The 13484-nt window shown below is 39.5% G+C and overlaps 1 protein-coding gene across 1 annotated transcript in view; it reads right to left on the reverse strand.

Moving 5' to 3' along the window:
• DRD3 (dopamine receptor D3) overlaps nt 1–5854 on the reverse strand; it is a gene marked incomplete at both ends in the record, with an annotated part of 42108 nt that extends 36254 nt beyond the window's left edge. Inside the window, one exon of the mRNA XM_081302688.1 lies at nt 5585–5854. Coding sequence (XP_081158814.1) covers nt 5585–5854 — 270 coding nt within the window. The remainder of the gene's footprint in view (nt 1–5584) is intronic.
• Between the last annotated feature and the right edge of the window lie 7630 nt (nt 5855–13484).

The following is a 13484-nucleotide window of genomic DNA, read 5'->3' on the forward strand; positions in this document are numbered from 1 at the left end:
TCACAGGAATGTTTTTTAAGGCACAAAGTAAAACATACAATGGATCACAAAGGATACCAATGATATCGAATACAATTACCACATAAATGTACTTTTAAAATAATTCACTAAATAACAAGACCTAGTGGCAGGCCCCAAATCCCTCTAATTTCAAAGTAATGATGAATCTAAATAATATTTTAATATGTCTGCAACAACCAGAATGTGATTTGAAAATGGAAATATCTGTGATTTCTACTGGTGACATCAAGGATTTCTTCTGCTAGGGTTTGATGCCTACATTCATAATTGAAGGAAGCACTCAATTTCAGCTTAGTGAGAATAAAGAAGTAATTTTATTTACATTCAAGTGGATGGCAACCTCAGGTTAAGAATCCCTTTTCTGAGGGAATGGAGTTTAGTTGTTTTAGGGAGCTAACCAAGGGGCAAAAGATACAAGTGCTTCTCTAACTAGCCTCTTCATTTTTTTTTTCAGAAAAATCTCTACCTTCTCCTTTTTTCTATTGTTGTTGTTATTATTATTATTATTATTATTATTATTTTGAAATGGGGAAGGGCTTGCTGCAGGACAAAATGGGGTATAAATAAAAAATTTTCACCTTTTTGAATTCTAGTTTTCTCATCTATAAAATGGGGTTTTATAGGTTAGCAGTTCCCAAATGTTGTTTTGGGAGATGACAAGCTGTCTGTACAAGTCATTTGGATTGGGACTGGGACTGGAGCTTATTACAAATCCAACAGACTTCTGGGGCCACCCTGGAACCCCTGTGTGGTAGATCTTGGGTAGACCCAACAGTCTCTATGTTGAACAAGCCACTCCCACAGCAGCAAAGGGAATCCTGCAGGAGCTCATTGTAAGTTCAGACTCCAGGGCCCATCCCAGAGAAACCCTGTCACTAGGATGTGGCCAGCAATTTCTTGTGTTTGAGTCACACTTTAGAAGGGATGATAGAATAATCAGTAAGCCTTTCCAGCACTAACAACCTGTGACTTTAATCAAAATCCAGAGTTTGGTGAAGAATTTGTGAGAATCTCATTTTTGTTTTCCAGTGGGAGGTCTTCAAGAGCTATCATCTTTTTTTTTTTTAAACTATGGTAAAACTCTCCCTTTTAAAAAGACTTTGCTATTTTTATTAATATCATTACAAGCTCCAAAGGTGCCTCTGTTTCTAAACATCATTCTTTCCTGTCATCTCTGTCTGACCTTGATCACTTTTTCTATGGTGTGTTTCTCTGACTAAACCCATCCTGTTCTATTGTGCATATGTACATTTCTTATTCCTTAAGGCTTTTCTCCCAACTACTATGAATTTAGTACAGATCCTCTCTGAGTCCCAACTACTCTGAATTTAGTACAGATCCTCCTCAATTCAGGTTGGCCTTGAATTTGTGATCCTCCTGCTTCAGCCTCCTGAGCCGCTGGGATTATAGGCATTGTGCCACTGTGCCCGGCCAGAAACTGGAAACGTTGTAAGTTCAAAAATACTTAATACACGGCTGGGGGTGTGGCTCAGTGGTAGAGCACTTGCCCAGCATGTGTGAGGTCCTGGGTTCGATCCTTAGCACCACATAAATGTAAATGAATAAAACAAGCACATCATGTCCATCTACAACTAAAAATATTTTAAAACATACTTAATACAGCCAACCTGCCAAATTTCATAGCTTGGCAATACTGAACCCTGTGGGAGTAACAGGATCCTGTGGCTGACTGGGAGCTGGGGCTTGCTGATACTGCCCCCAGCATCACTGAGATTATTGTACCCCATATGGCTAGACTGGGAAAAGATCAGAAGTCAAAATTTAAAGTACAGTTTCTACTATACCTGTATTGCTTTCACTCTGTTATAAAGTTGAAAAATTGTAAGTTGAACCATTAAAGTTGGGGGCTGTCTATGTTTCTAATGTTCCCCTGGCTACTTATTTTTCCTTTCTGTTCTGATGTGAGTGCATTAAATATCACAAAAGGTGCTTAACCAAGTGGAACAAAATGGGATGTTTGTGTTTGGAGAGGGAGCTCCAAACAGACTGCAGCCTGTAAAGCAGGAAATTAAAAACTTGAGAGGAAATCTGAGATAGAACTATTTGGTATGGCATTGAAAAGAGTATTCCAGAAAATGCTGCAAACTGAATTAAACAGACAGACAAACCTTCAAACCTCTGAAATATAACCTGTGAAGTCTCCTGCTTGGTTTTTGTTCTGAACTTCTTTGCTAGGCCTGGGGACACAGAACGTTGAAGTGGATCAGCAACTGGCCCCTGTGAGTCCCCCATTATGTACTGCCCAAGTGTGGGTAGTGATGTGAACACCATCAAGGACAGCTGACTACAGTTCACACTTAGAATTGTCCTATGCCTTCCTTTCAATAGTTTCTGGATTCTACTGAGAATCCATGAGATTCTGGAGTCATAGATATGATCTAAAGAAGGAACACATAACCTATGCTAAACTGATTCCTTTAACTGATGGTTAGTTCAGAAAAAATCATATGGCATAAACCAGTCCATCAGAGTACATCTTTACACTTATAGAAATTTTGGGGCATGTATTTTCTCTCTTGCTATGAATGGTATAGTGTGCATGAAAAGCCTGTGGCTTAGCCTTTGCCTATTGATAAAGTTGATATATGCTTGAAGGCAAAACAGGGAAAATTATAGAGAAATGGAGTTTGGAACTCTGATCAAACTGTGCCTATAGCTCGCTACACCATAGGACTTTTAAAGTTCCTGAGTGAAAGCCAACTCATTGTTTATAACATAAGTCAAATGGAGTTGTGCTTTCTTTTACTTACAATTGTGTCTTAGCTGAGTTATTTATGGAGTACACCTTTTGGTTACCAAAGTACTTTCTCCGTTAATGATGGTTGAGTCTAACATCAACCCAATACAAGAAGTATTGTTTTTGTCTATTTTATTCACTGAATTTCATGTGATCTGAATCTCAGTTCTGAGTTGTTCTCATAAAATGACCCTGTATTGGAATGACATTCATCCCAGAGAATTCCAACAGAGGTGAGCTCTATTCATCCAGGTCCCACATAGCACAGGAGATGGGGTGACATGCTGTAGCCACACAGTCTCTCTGAGATGCATGTGACTTGCCAAGATGCCAGTCAACCTGCTGAGGGTAAGACATCTCGAAACAAGACTCCACCCCTGAAACCTTATCCATGCCTTTGATGTACCCCTTAAATAAGCCACAGGAGCCATTTTCTATTTGTCTAGCTCCAGCTCCTGTGTGGACTGGACCTATCAAGGGCTCCACCTTTTTGAAACTATCTTTCTGACTTTGTCTTTTTCACTAATTATTCTATACTTTAATTTCTTAAGTGGCTTACACCTTCCTTGGCAGGAAGAAGAACCCCCTAACAAGGCGCTGGCCACCTCCCCATATTCCGCAGTAGAATGCGGACATCATCTCTATTGGCAGGTATGTTTAGAAGGGGAGGCCATGGGTTTCTAGTTTGGAAAAGTCACAATGACTTTCTTCTAAGCCAGTACCTACAGGGGTTTCCAATGTGGTCCAACCACAGTCCTGGAGCAATCACAAATGGATGGCCAAAGCATGCTTCTGAGTGACTTTATTATCTATACCAAAACCCAGTTTTTATTTCAGAAGGAATAGAAATGATCATTGGAATGAAGATCCTATGCCTGCGTTTCTTTTTGATATTTATCCTTTTAGCCAACTAAAGAATCCCTATCATGTATAGAGACAGACAGGCATTTTGAGGTGGCAGTGGAGGTACTATGAAACACTGACCAATCCATGCTGGATTTTAATCTGGTAGTATCTAAAGTGCCTCCCTCTCTCTTTTTTTCTTTCATTATTGGAGATTGAATGCAGGGTGCTCTACGACTGAGCTATATCCCCAGCCCTTTTTATTTTATATTTTGAGACAGGGTCTTGCTAAGCTGCCCAGGCTAGCCTTCAATTTGTGATTCTTCTCTCACCTTCCTGCGTTGCTGGGATTACAGATGTATCCCACTGTGTCTGGTTAGTGCCTCAGTCTTGAACAGAAATACCACATGCTTCTAATCCCTTTCTCATTATTATTGGATATATATATATATATATATATATATATATATATATATATATCTAAAACTTCATTGCCCTCCCCACTAAGTTGGCCTGTAACAATGAATGTAGATGCAGATGGTGTAAGTAGAAATCGTCCATATGATACATACATATCAGAGCAGGTTCCTTTAGTCATTCATATCAAATATTTATTTAGCACATGTTATGCACCAGGTAGTATGTTTGGACTAAGGAAAAGAAGAACAAAGGCATAGCCTCTGACTTCAAAGATGATTCAGCCTATTTGAGTTGACAGAAAACTCAAGATAATTACAAGATCCTTCACCGTCGGAATTATCCTAACTGGGAGGAATAAATAACATATTTTCCCCCAAGTTTCCCCATAGCTTTTAGACCTCTTCCAATCAGCCTATTTATTTTTCTTCTTTTCCATTTCCTTATCTATTTTATTTATTTCTTTCCTTTATGCACCCCCCACCCCGAGATCACAGTCTAATTTTAGTTCCCAGCCATTCTTTAATATGGGTACTAGCATAGCAGTCTATGTTCAAAGCTTTTGCTCTCCTGTGATATGTCAGACTTAATTAACTGTCACCTTTACTATTAATATTAACAGAAATATTAATTTGATGAATCTTAATTTCTCTTAATCATAGCATCATTTTGATCCTTCATTGGATATCTCTTTAGAATGACACACAGTACAGAGGAGAAATATTAATAGCATATTAAGGAGTTTGAAAAAAACCCTCTTTAGTAATTGCATGTTTTCCTGGTAAGAATATATATTTCTTGAACAGTTGTAGGTACCTGATTTCCTTGCTAGAAAATGGATGTTTTGTCTTGATCACCTCTTGACTCTATTTTGCACCCTTAAATGAAAATACTTTCAAATTTAAGAAATGTTTCTCTGCAGAATTCTCCAGGGTCTGCTGCATTCTCTGAGTGGGGAAGATTCTTCGCTATTAACAGAGGCATAGAAAACATAAATAAGCAGGTTTAGCCTGTTCCTTCAGTAGCAGAATCTATGGAGTCAGTACCCAGGAAGAAAGAGCCAAGAGGGAAGGCAGCTGAACCATGGAGAGAAATCTAATCTATTTGCAGACCATTCTTTCTCTTCTCTCATTCATTAATGCTTTTTCCTTCTTGCCCTGTATTGCTACCTCACACCCTCACTCCCATAACTGTTGAACCTAGATGAAGATACACGTCAGACTGCTTCCCCTAGCTTCTCACTTCTCTGAGATATGGCTGGCACAGAGAATCATTTTAGAAGAGTCCTACCACTTATGTCCAGTCATCTGGGTATGGGACACACAGGAACTGAATCATTCACAACTCCCTGGTTCTGATGTGGATGGATGGTGGCCACCTTTGAGAGTTTCAATTCCTTCATTATAGGGAGAACAAGAGTTCTCCCTCCTTCTCCAGTTCCTAGACTACAGCAAGGAGTAGTTTGAGCCCTAAAGCCCAGGTACTCAGGAAAGACAGACAGACAAACACAGTCATTATCAGCAACACAGCCTGGAGCCTACTCACCTCCAGGTATACCACCCAGGGCATCACCAAGGTGGCCACCAGCAGGTCCGCCACAGCCAGGCTTACCACCAGGTAGTTGGTGGTAGTCTTCAGGGCTCGCTCCTTCAGGACGGCCACACACACTAGGCCATTGCCAAAGACAATGACTAAGATGAGCGCACAGTAGGACAGGGCATAGTAGGCATGTGGGCGGGCCCGGTTGGCACCTGTGGAATTTTCTGCCCCACAGGTGGAATTCATGTAGCCACTTAGATGGTTCAGAGGCGCCATAGTCCAGAAGAAAGGATGTGTGACCCCAAAGAATTTCTGAGAGGAGACAGAAAACAATGTTGGTAAAACCAGACTCTTTGAAACTTGGATGCTCAGATGTATTTTAAAATTTGTTATGTCAACAAATATTTATTGAGTCTTCTTATATGCCAGCCACTGTTGTAAGAACCAGAGTTCTAGCAATGAACAAGATAGACAAAAACTCCTCCCCTCTATTCAGAATAAGAAGGCAGATTAAGATAAAAGGTGTGATATGTTCAATGATGGTATATATTTTGGCAAAAAATCAGAGAGGGGAGTAAGAAGTGGGTGAGAATATGTGAGGAGTGGGTGTCTGACAACAGTATAATCATGTTTTTAAACAGTATAATCATGAAGTCCTCATGGAAATATTGGCAACTGACTCAATACCTGGAGGAAGTAAGGGAGCAGACCAGATATCTGGTGGGAGAGTGGTCCAAGCAGCAGAGATATAGGAAGATCAGCGGGCTGAAGCCAATTGAGGCTGTGGTAGAGTGGAGGTTATGCAGTTCAGAGGTTGGGCAGAGCCATTGAAAGAACCATGCTTGGACTTAGAGTGAGATGGGAAGCCATACCAGGATTAGAATCCTAGCTCTGCTGTTTCTAGCTCTGGGACCTTGGGCACGTTTCTTCACCTCTCTGAGTTCCAGTTTTCTTCTGTATAAAATGGGGAAGGCGGGGGATAATGGAACTGGCCACATAGGGTCTTATGGGGATTAAATGAACTGTTACATATGTAAGACTTTGAAAGCCATGCCCAGCACATAGAACACCATGCAACTGCTATATTCACTAGTTCCCCTTATCAGTCTGTTTCTTTGTTTCCTTTCCCTCCTCCTGACCTCTGCAGCTGTACTTGCCTTTTCTATGTCTCCCTCTGACTTCACTTTCTTTTCTCCAGGTCTCTCTCTTAGACCTTACATAGGGCATGGAGGGTTTGGGAGACTAGTATGTGGAAGAAAATCTCCATTACTGGGGAAAAGTACAGTGGTTTTTATATTTAGGGAAAAACCACAAATGGGATTTTATTTGAAACTTCCCAGTTTTTAAAGGATTGGTTTACTAACTGAAAATGTTTAAGCCCTGTGACGTTCTCCCTTTCCGTTCAACTGAAATTCCACATTCATGGGCCAGTGACCCACCAGTTTTTGACTTCTAACCTAGTCTAATGCCCATACTCTTCAAACAGGGAAACTGAGACCCAGGGAAATGAGTTAAGTGTTTTGAATCCAACAGCTTATTAGTGGCAGAACTAGCATGCAGGTCTTCTAGTTCTTTGAATACCCTCCTCTGGCATCTGAAAGCAATCACAGCTCCACTGGGAAGAAATGGCCATCAAACTGTGGAGATTTGGGACATAGGTGGGACAGGTATCAGAGCCAATCAACTATACCAGTGACACCAGTCTGTAGGGTCCAGTCCTGAAGAAAGCACTCTGGGCTCTCAAAGCCAGGTTTGCAGGTGTTTGGGGTCACAAAATTCACAATTTCTAAGGAAAATGCCTGTGTGTCAATGACAGTATGCACTGAAGTTACCTTCTAGGAGAAGACATGAATTCTGTGCCTTACAGTATGGCCCTGAAACCCAGAGAAGAGTGACTCCTTCTCCAGGCTCTGTGCTTTAAAGGACTCCACTCTGGTCTGAATGTCTGTATACCCTCAATATCCATCTGTTGAAATCTTAACCCCCAAGGTGATGTGTTAGGAGGTAGGACCTTTGGAAAGGCCTTTGGAATTAGTGCTCATGTAATAGAGACCCTAGGGAATAAGCTAGCCCTTCCCACCACGTGAGGGCACAGTGAGAAGCTAGCTGCCTAGGAACCAGACACCAATTCGGCTGGCACCATGACTTTAGGCTTTTCAGCTTCCAGAAATATAAGAAATATAATTCTGTTACTTATAAGTTACCCAGTCAATAGTATTTTTAAAAACTTATTCTAATTTGTTACATATTGCAGCAGAATGCATTTCAGTTCATATTACACATATAGAGCACAATTTTTCATATCTCTGGTTGTACACAATGTAGAGTCACACCATTTGTGTCTTCATACATGTACTTAGAGTAATGATGTCTGTCTCATTCCACTTCCTTTGCTACCCCCATCCCTCTCCCTCCCCTTTGCCCTGTCTAAAGTTTGTCTATTCCTCCCGTGATCTGCCCCCATCCCCATTATGAATCAGCATCTTCATATCAGAGAAAACATTCGGCATTTGTTTTTTTGGGATTGGCTTACTTCACTTAGCATTATATTCTCCAACTCCATCCATTTACTTGCAAATGCCATGATTTTATTCTCTTTTAATGCTGAGTAATATTCCATTTTATAAATATACTACATTTTCTTCATGCATTCATCTGCTAAAAGGTATCTATGATGGTTCCACAGTTTAGCTATTGTGAATTGTGCTGCTATAAACAGTTGATGTGGCTGTGTCCCTGTAGTATGCTGTTTTTAAGTCCTTTGGGTATAAACCGAGGAGTGGGATAGCTGGGTCAAATGGTGGTTCCGTTCCCTGTTTTCCAAGCAATCTCCATTCTGCTTTCCAGATTGGCTGCACCAATTTGCAGTCCTACCAGCAAAAGTACAGAATAGAGGACACAGAGACAAACCCACATAACTACAGTTAAATTATATTAGACAAAGGTGCCGAAAACATACATTGGAGAAAAGATAGCCTCTTCAACAAATGGTGCTGGGAAAACTGGAAATCCATATGCAACAAAATGAAATTAAACCTTTATTTCTCACCATGCACAAAACTCAGTCTATGGCATTTTATAAGAAGTCTGAATGGACTAAGATTCTCTCTTCTAGCCATATCCTCCTGATAGCACCTAGAAGCTGGTCCACTAAGAGTCCACACCTCCATGTAGACCACATTCCTGATGTCAAGATCACAGAACTCCCTGCTCAATTGCTTGATTCTAGTGAATCATAGGCCTCATTCTGGATCTGTCACCCTTAGGACACACAGTGATGTGAATGTTTAGGCTCTTGAGCCCAAGCAGTGATTCTCTGTTGGAGCTCAGATAAATAGTGTCAATGTAGCTGAGGTGAGAAGAGAGGTGAACAGAGCTCCTAAGTGGGATGGGAGTATATTCCATTTTTAATGGAATTCCTAGAGGCCTATGGATACTAAATTTAAATCTAGCCTATTAGGTTGTTACAAATTTATATTTGTCAAGGTGGGAGGATAAAATTTTTATTCAGTGATTTATTGGTGTATAGGGGCTGCCATGGGAACTCTTGATTCACATCCTAGCAGAAGCAGAGGCTGGCTTGGTGGCTAGAATTTGCTCACAACCTCAGTATTGGCAGCTTTCCTTGAATCAAGTGATTGGCCATCATTCTGTACCTTGTTTTGAAACATTTAAGCCTGGAATGTGAAAATGTTAAAATGAACAAATGATTGGAAAGGGGTGACCAACTTGGAATGAATTCAGAGAATTGTTTTTAAAAATGTTCTTTGGGGCTGGGGATGTGGCTCAAGCGGTAGCGCGCTCGCCTGGCATGCGTGCGGCCCGGGTTCGATCCTCAGCACCACATACCAACAAAGATGTTGTGTCCGCTGAGAACTAAAAAATAAATATTAAAAAAAATTCTCTCTCTCTCTCTCTCTCTCTCTCCTCTCTCTCCTCTCTCACTCTCTCTTTAAAAAAAAAAAGAAACAGTTTTTTTAAAAAAAAAAACAGAGAATTGTTTTTAAAAATGTTCTTTGGGGCTGGGGATGTGGCTCAAGCGGTAGTGCGCTCGCCTGGCATGCGTGCGGCCCGGGTTCGATCCTCAGCACCACATACCAACAAAGATGTTGTGTCCGCCGAGAACTAAAAAATAAATATTAAAAATACTCTCTCTCTCTCTCTCCTTCCCCCTCCTCTCTCACTCTCTTTAAAAAAAATAAAAAATGTTCTTTATCTTGGCACATTGTTTCTAGTCAACATATTTTAAACATAATAATAATTCTTCATAATAATTTTCTTATTTGGAGAAGGGTAGCCCTTACCCTGGAGATAGCATTGTTATTGCCAAGAACTTTTGGAAAAATACAATGCTTTCTGATTGTTCAAGGATAATTTCACCTTTGAGGGGGACTCAGGCTCAGAACACCTTCCCTTTATAACCAGGCCACCTGGGAAGGCATGGCTAGAATCACTTTTCCTGGAGTCTATAGCAGGCTAGTGGTCTCTTAGACTCGCCTCACCTGTAAAGTAAAAGGAAAGCATGAAACATTGGAATGTGTATTATCATCTCCTGGTGGTTTCACAGCTACTTAAAATAATACAACCAAGGGTCAATGATTTATTATAAGAAGAGAAGTCCTCAACTCTGAAAATCAATTCTGAGCCTAATGTTGGAATCTCGATTGTATGAATTTCTGATTTATTTATTTATTTCACATTGTACTGTCTCGGGTCTTAGATTCTTTATAGCAGCAGGTGGGTAAGCAGTGGCTGTCCAGGCAGTGCCTGATGAGTTGTGGGTGTGGGAGATGAAAGCAGAGATGAGTGAGATGCTAGAATGCTCCCTACCTCTCAGCTAATTATTTCAATATTTTTTCTCCTTAGATTTTTCTTTTAAACCAGAGTTACTTATATAACACAGAGCTGGGCTGAGCTCCCCCCCCCCCTTTCTTTCTGATAAGTATGCTAATAGAGTAAACTGGTCTCAGGTAGGGAGAAGCTGAGAACCTAAAGAATTCATTAACTCAATAATCACTCTCTAAGAATTTATAATGATAAACTGTTTTAATTAGCAAAAAAGAGAATAAATCATTCTTACTTCATAGGGTTATTGTGAAGATTAGATTAGATTAAATTATATATGTAAAACCTTAGCATTACTGAAAATTTAGGCTAGATAATTACTGTGGTGTTGTCTTGTTCATTGTAGAAAATTTGGCAGCTTCCCTGACATCTACTCACTAGATGCCTATAGCACTCTTCTCTCCCCAAGTTGTGACAACCAGAAACGTCCCCAGACGTTGTTGAAGGTCCCTCGCGAGAGGGAGCAAAATTGCTATCCCCATTAGAATTACTTCTCCAGCATAAGGTCTGGTACACAGCACTTGAAATATGGGAGCTTTTATTGTTCACAGGAAAGTGTGACTAGGTGAATGGGTCAAATAAACTACAATTGCAGACAGTCTAATGGACTTGGAAATTAGCAGATTTCTGATGACCTCAGCAAAGAACATTAGAAGTGAAGAGTGGATGGGTGGTGAGAAAGTGAAGAAGGCAAGGAATAAAAGATTACTGCTGGCTTTATTCTCTTAAGATTCATTACATATAAACTTTCTTGCAAATTTTAAGTATCCTTTAACTTTCTCACAAAATGTTGATTTATCTTTTTTTAAAAAATTTTTTAGAATGAGTGCATAATCTAGTTTAAGAAGGAGACAGAGGGATCAGATCCCCATCAACTGTGACATATGTCCCGTTCTGGTGATATTCAGTTCCTTAATGTTGAGTGAAAGTCTGCCTAAAAAATTTGTTTGACACCTCCATGGTATCTGGAAACTCATTAAGAGTTATAGGGCTTTAATTATTTGTTCTTTTAAAAAGGGTATTGAATTGAATAAACGCCCAATACAATGGAACCTAAAACACCCAGAGTCCTCAATCTCCTTCTGAAGACAACCACTTCTGGGCTACTTATGTGTGCCAGGTGCTAGTTCTTCAAGTGTATCATCTCATTTTAATATATATAGCAGCTCTCAAGGAGGGTATCAATATTCTCCTTTTGTGGATTAAGAAATGGAAGGAGAGAGGTTCAGTAACTCTCAAGATCCCACAACATGTAAGGAATTGATGTGAGCCAACCTTCAATCACAGATCTCCCTGACTCCCAGATCACATGTTTAGTGTGTCTGTGCTGGGAAAGCTGATTTTGGGAGTCAATCGCAGGTTGATATGGGTTTTCCTCCACCAGAATAAAACACCTTGGTAGCAGGTTCCATGACACGTCCCCCCTTACATCACAGGCTCCTGGCTGTTGCCATCTATTATCTTTTACTCACTCCCATCCTAAATATCTGTAGCTTTTTGGTCTGGGATTCAATTCAGACTTGCTAAATTTCTTGATAAAGTTAATAATTATAAAAACTAACATTTATAAGCATTATCTTCTTTAAGTCTCACAACAGCCAGATGAAGAATGGAGATGCTATAATTATCCCCATTTTTGTAGATGAAGAAAGTGAGTCATGGAGAGATGAGGTCATAAGCCAGTAAATGATGGAGCTGATTAAACTTAAAATCTGTCTGAGTCTAGAGCTCAAGTTCTTAACTACTTCACTAGTGGGATGAGGCGGACAAATCTGTGACAGGGACAAATTTTAAGATCTTGTTTGTTCAGAGTATTTTGTGCACCTTACCTTACCAACTTCATTAAAGTCAATGCAGGTGCATTCTGCTCATAGAACCAGTGGGAGTTACATTGTCATTATTATTAGAGGTAGTTTTTAGTATTTCTCTGGTACTTAATTCTTGCAAATTGCTATCTAGTTTATTTTCCTAATGAAGATTCACAAGTGCAATGAAATAAATAGCACATTTACATATTTGTGTATATTTACATTGTTGGTAAGTATACAAAGAAGAACCCTAACTGGTAACTGAAATCCAATAAGTAAGGTAAGAAATTTTTTCCCCTCATTAAACCTGCCCCATAAAGTTAAGCACCCTTATTTTCTTTGACAATCTCTAAAGACTGAGCATTCTATCATTCTAATCAGAGATAAAACAAGATAAGTCAATAGATCAAGCAATCAATAAGCAAATATTACTTGATGACAAACTCAATGCATTAGAAAGGAAATTTAATATTGGTAAACCTACTGGCATTTGCTTTAATGCATATTTCATTAAAATCCATATTCTTTGGATACCATCAGTATTTTCCTTACTCAACACCTCTCTGCTCACTACTAGCCACACAGACCCTTGAAGATATTCAACTAATAAGTAAATAATTTCTTGAGTAAGAATCTTTCTCAAACATTTACTCTCCTATTTGGTTATAAGAGATTCCAAGGCCATTTCAAGTAGCTATCCTGCACTCCTACTCAAGGACAGACATTTCACTGACCTGTAAAGTGCAAATAGGCATGCAGAATGAGTTTAGAATCCAAGTTCCATTTTGCTATTCTGCATGCATTTTGGTGGCATTTGATTAAACTAAGTGCCTTAACTGGAAAAATCACCTAATTGCAAAAACTTCTGTTGATTCAATAAACTACAATAAGTAATGGAAGTCTCACAATTAAACAAAAATACCCTCAAAATTATATACCCTCATTGAAGAAAATATACACAATCATTATCTCAAGTACTACATATCTCTGTTGGGAATAATTGGATTCTGACTTGGAAACAGCCTGACTTTAAATAAACCATTGAAAATATTGCCTCTCCAAACCCTCAGTCCTGTATTACTAGGGTGCTGAACTGGGGAGTTTCAAATAACAGACCTTTACAATTAAGTAAAATACTTAAGAGTAATGCCCATCAACTTCCATATAAATCCCAGGAATAATTGCAGATTGCTATTTTCTATCTTTTATTTCTGTCTTGATACAGCTTCTAGAGCCCATGAAGATACAATTTT

This window comes from Spermophilus citellus (assembly GCF_964194105.1).
Source record: "Spermophilus citellus genome assembly, chromosome: 7".
NCBI lineage: Eukaryota > Metazoa > Chordata > Mammalia > Rodentia > Sciuridae > Spermophilus > Spermophilus citellus.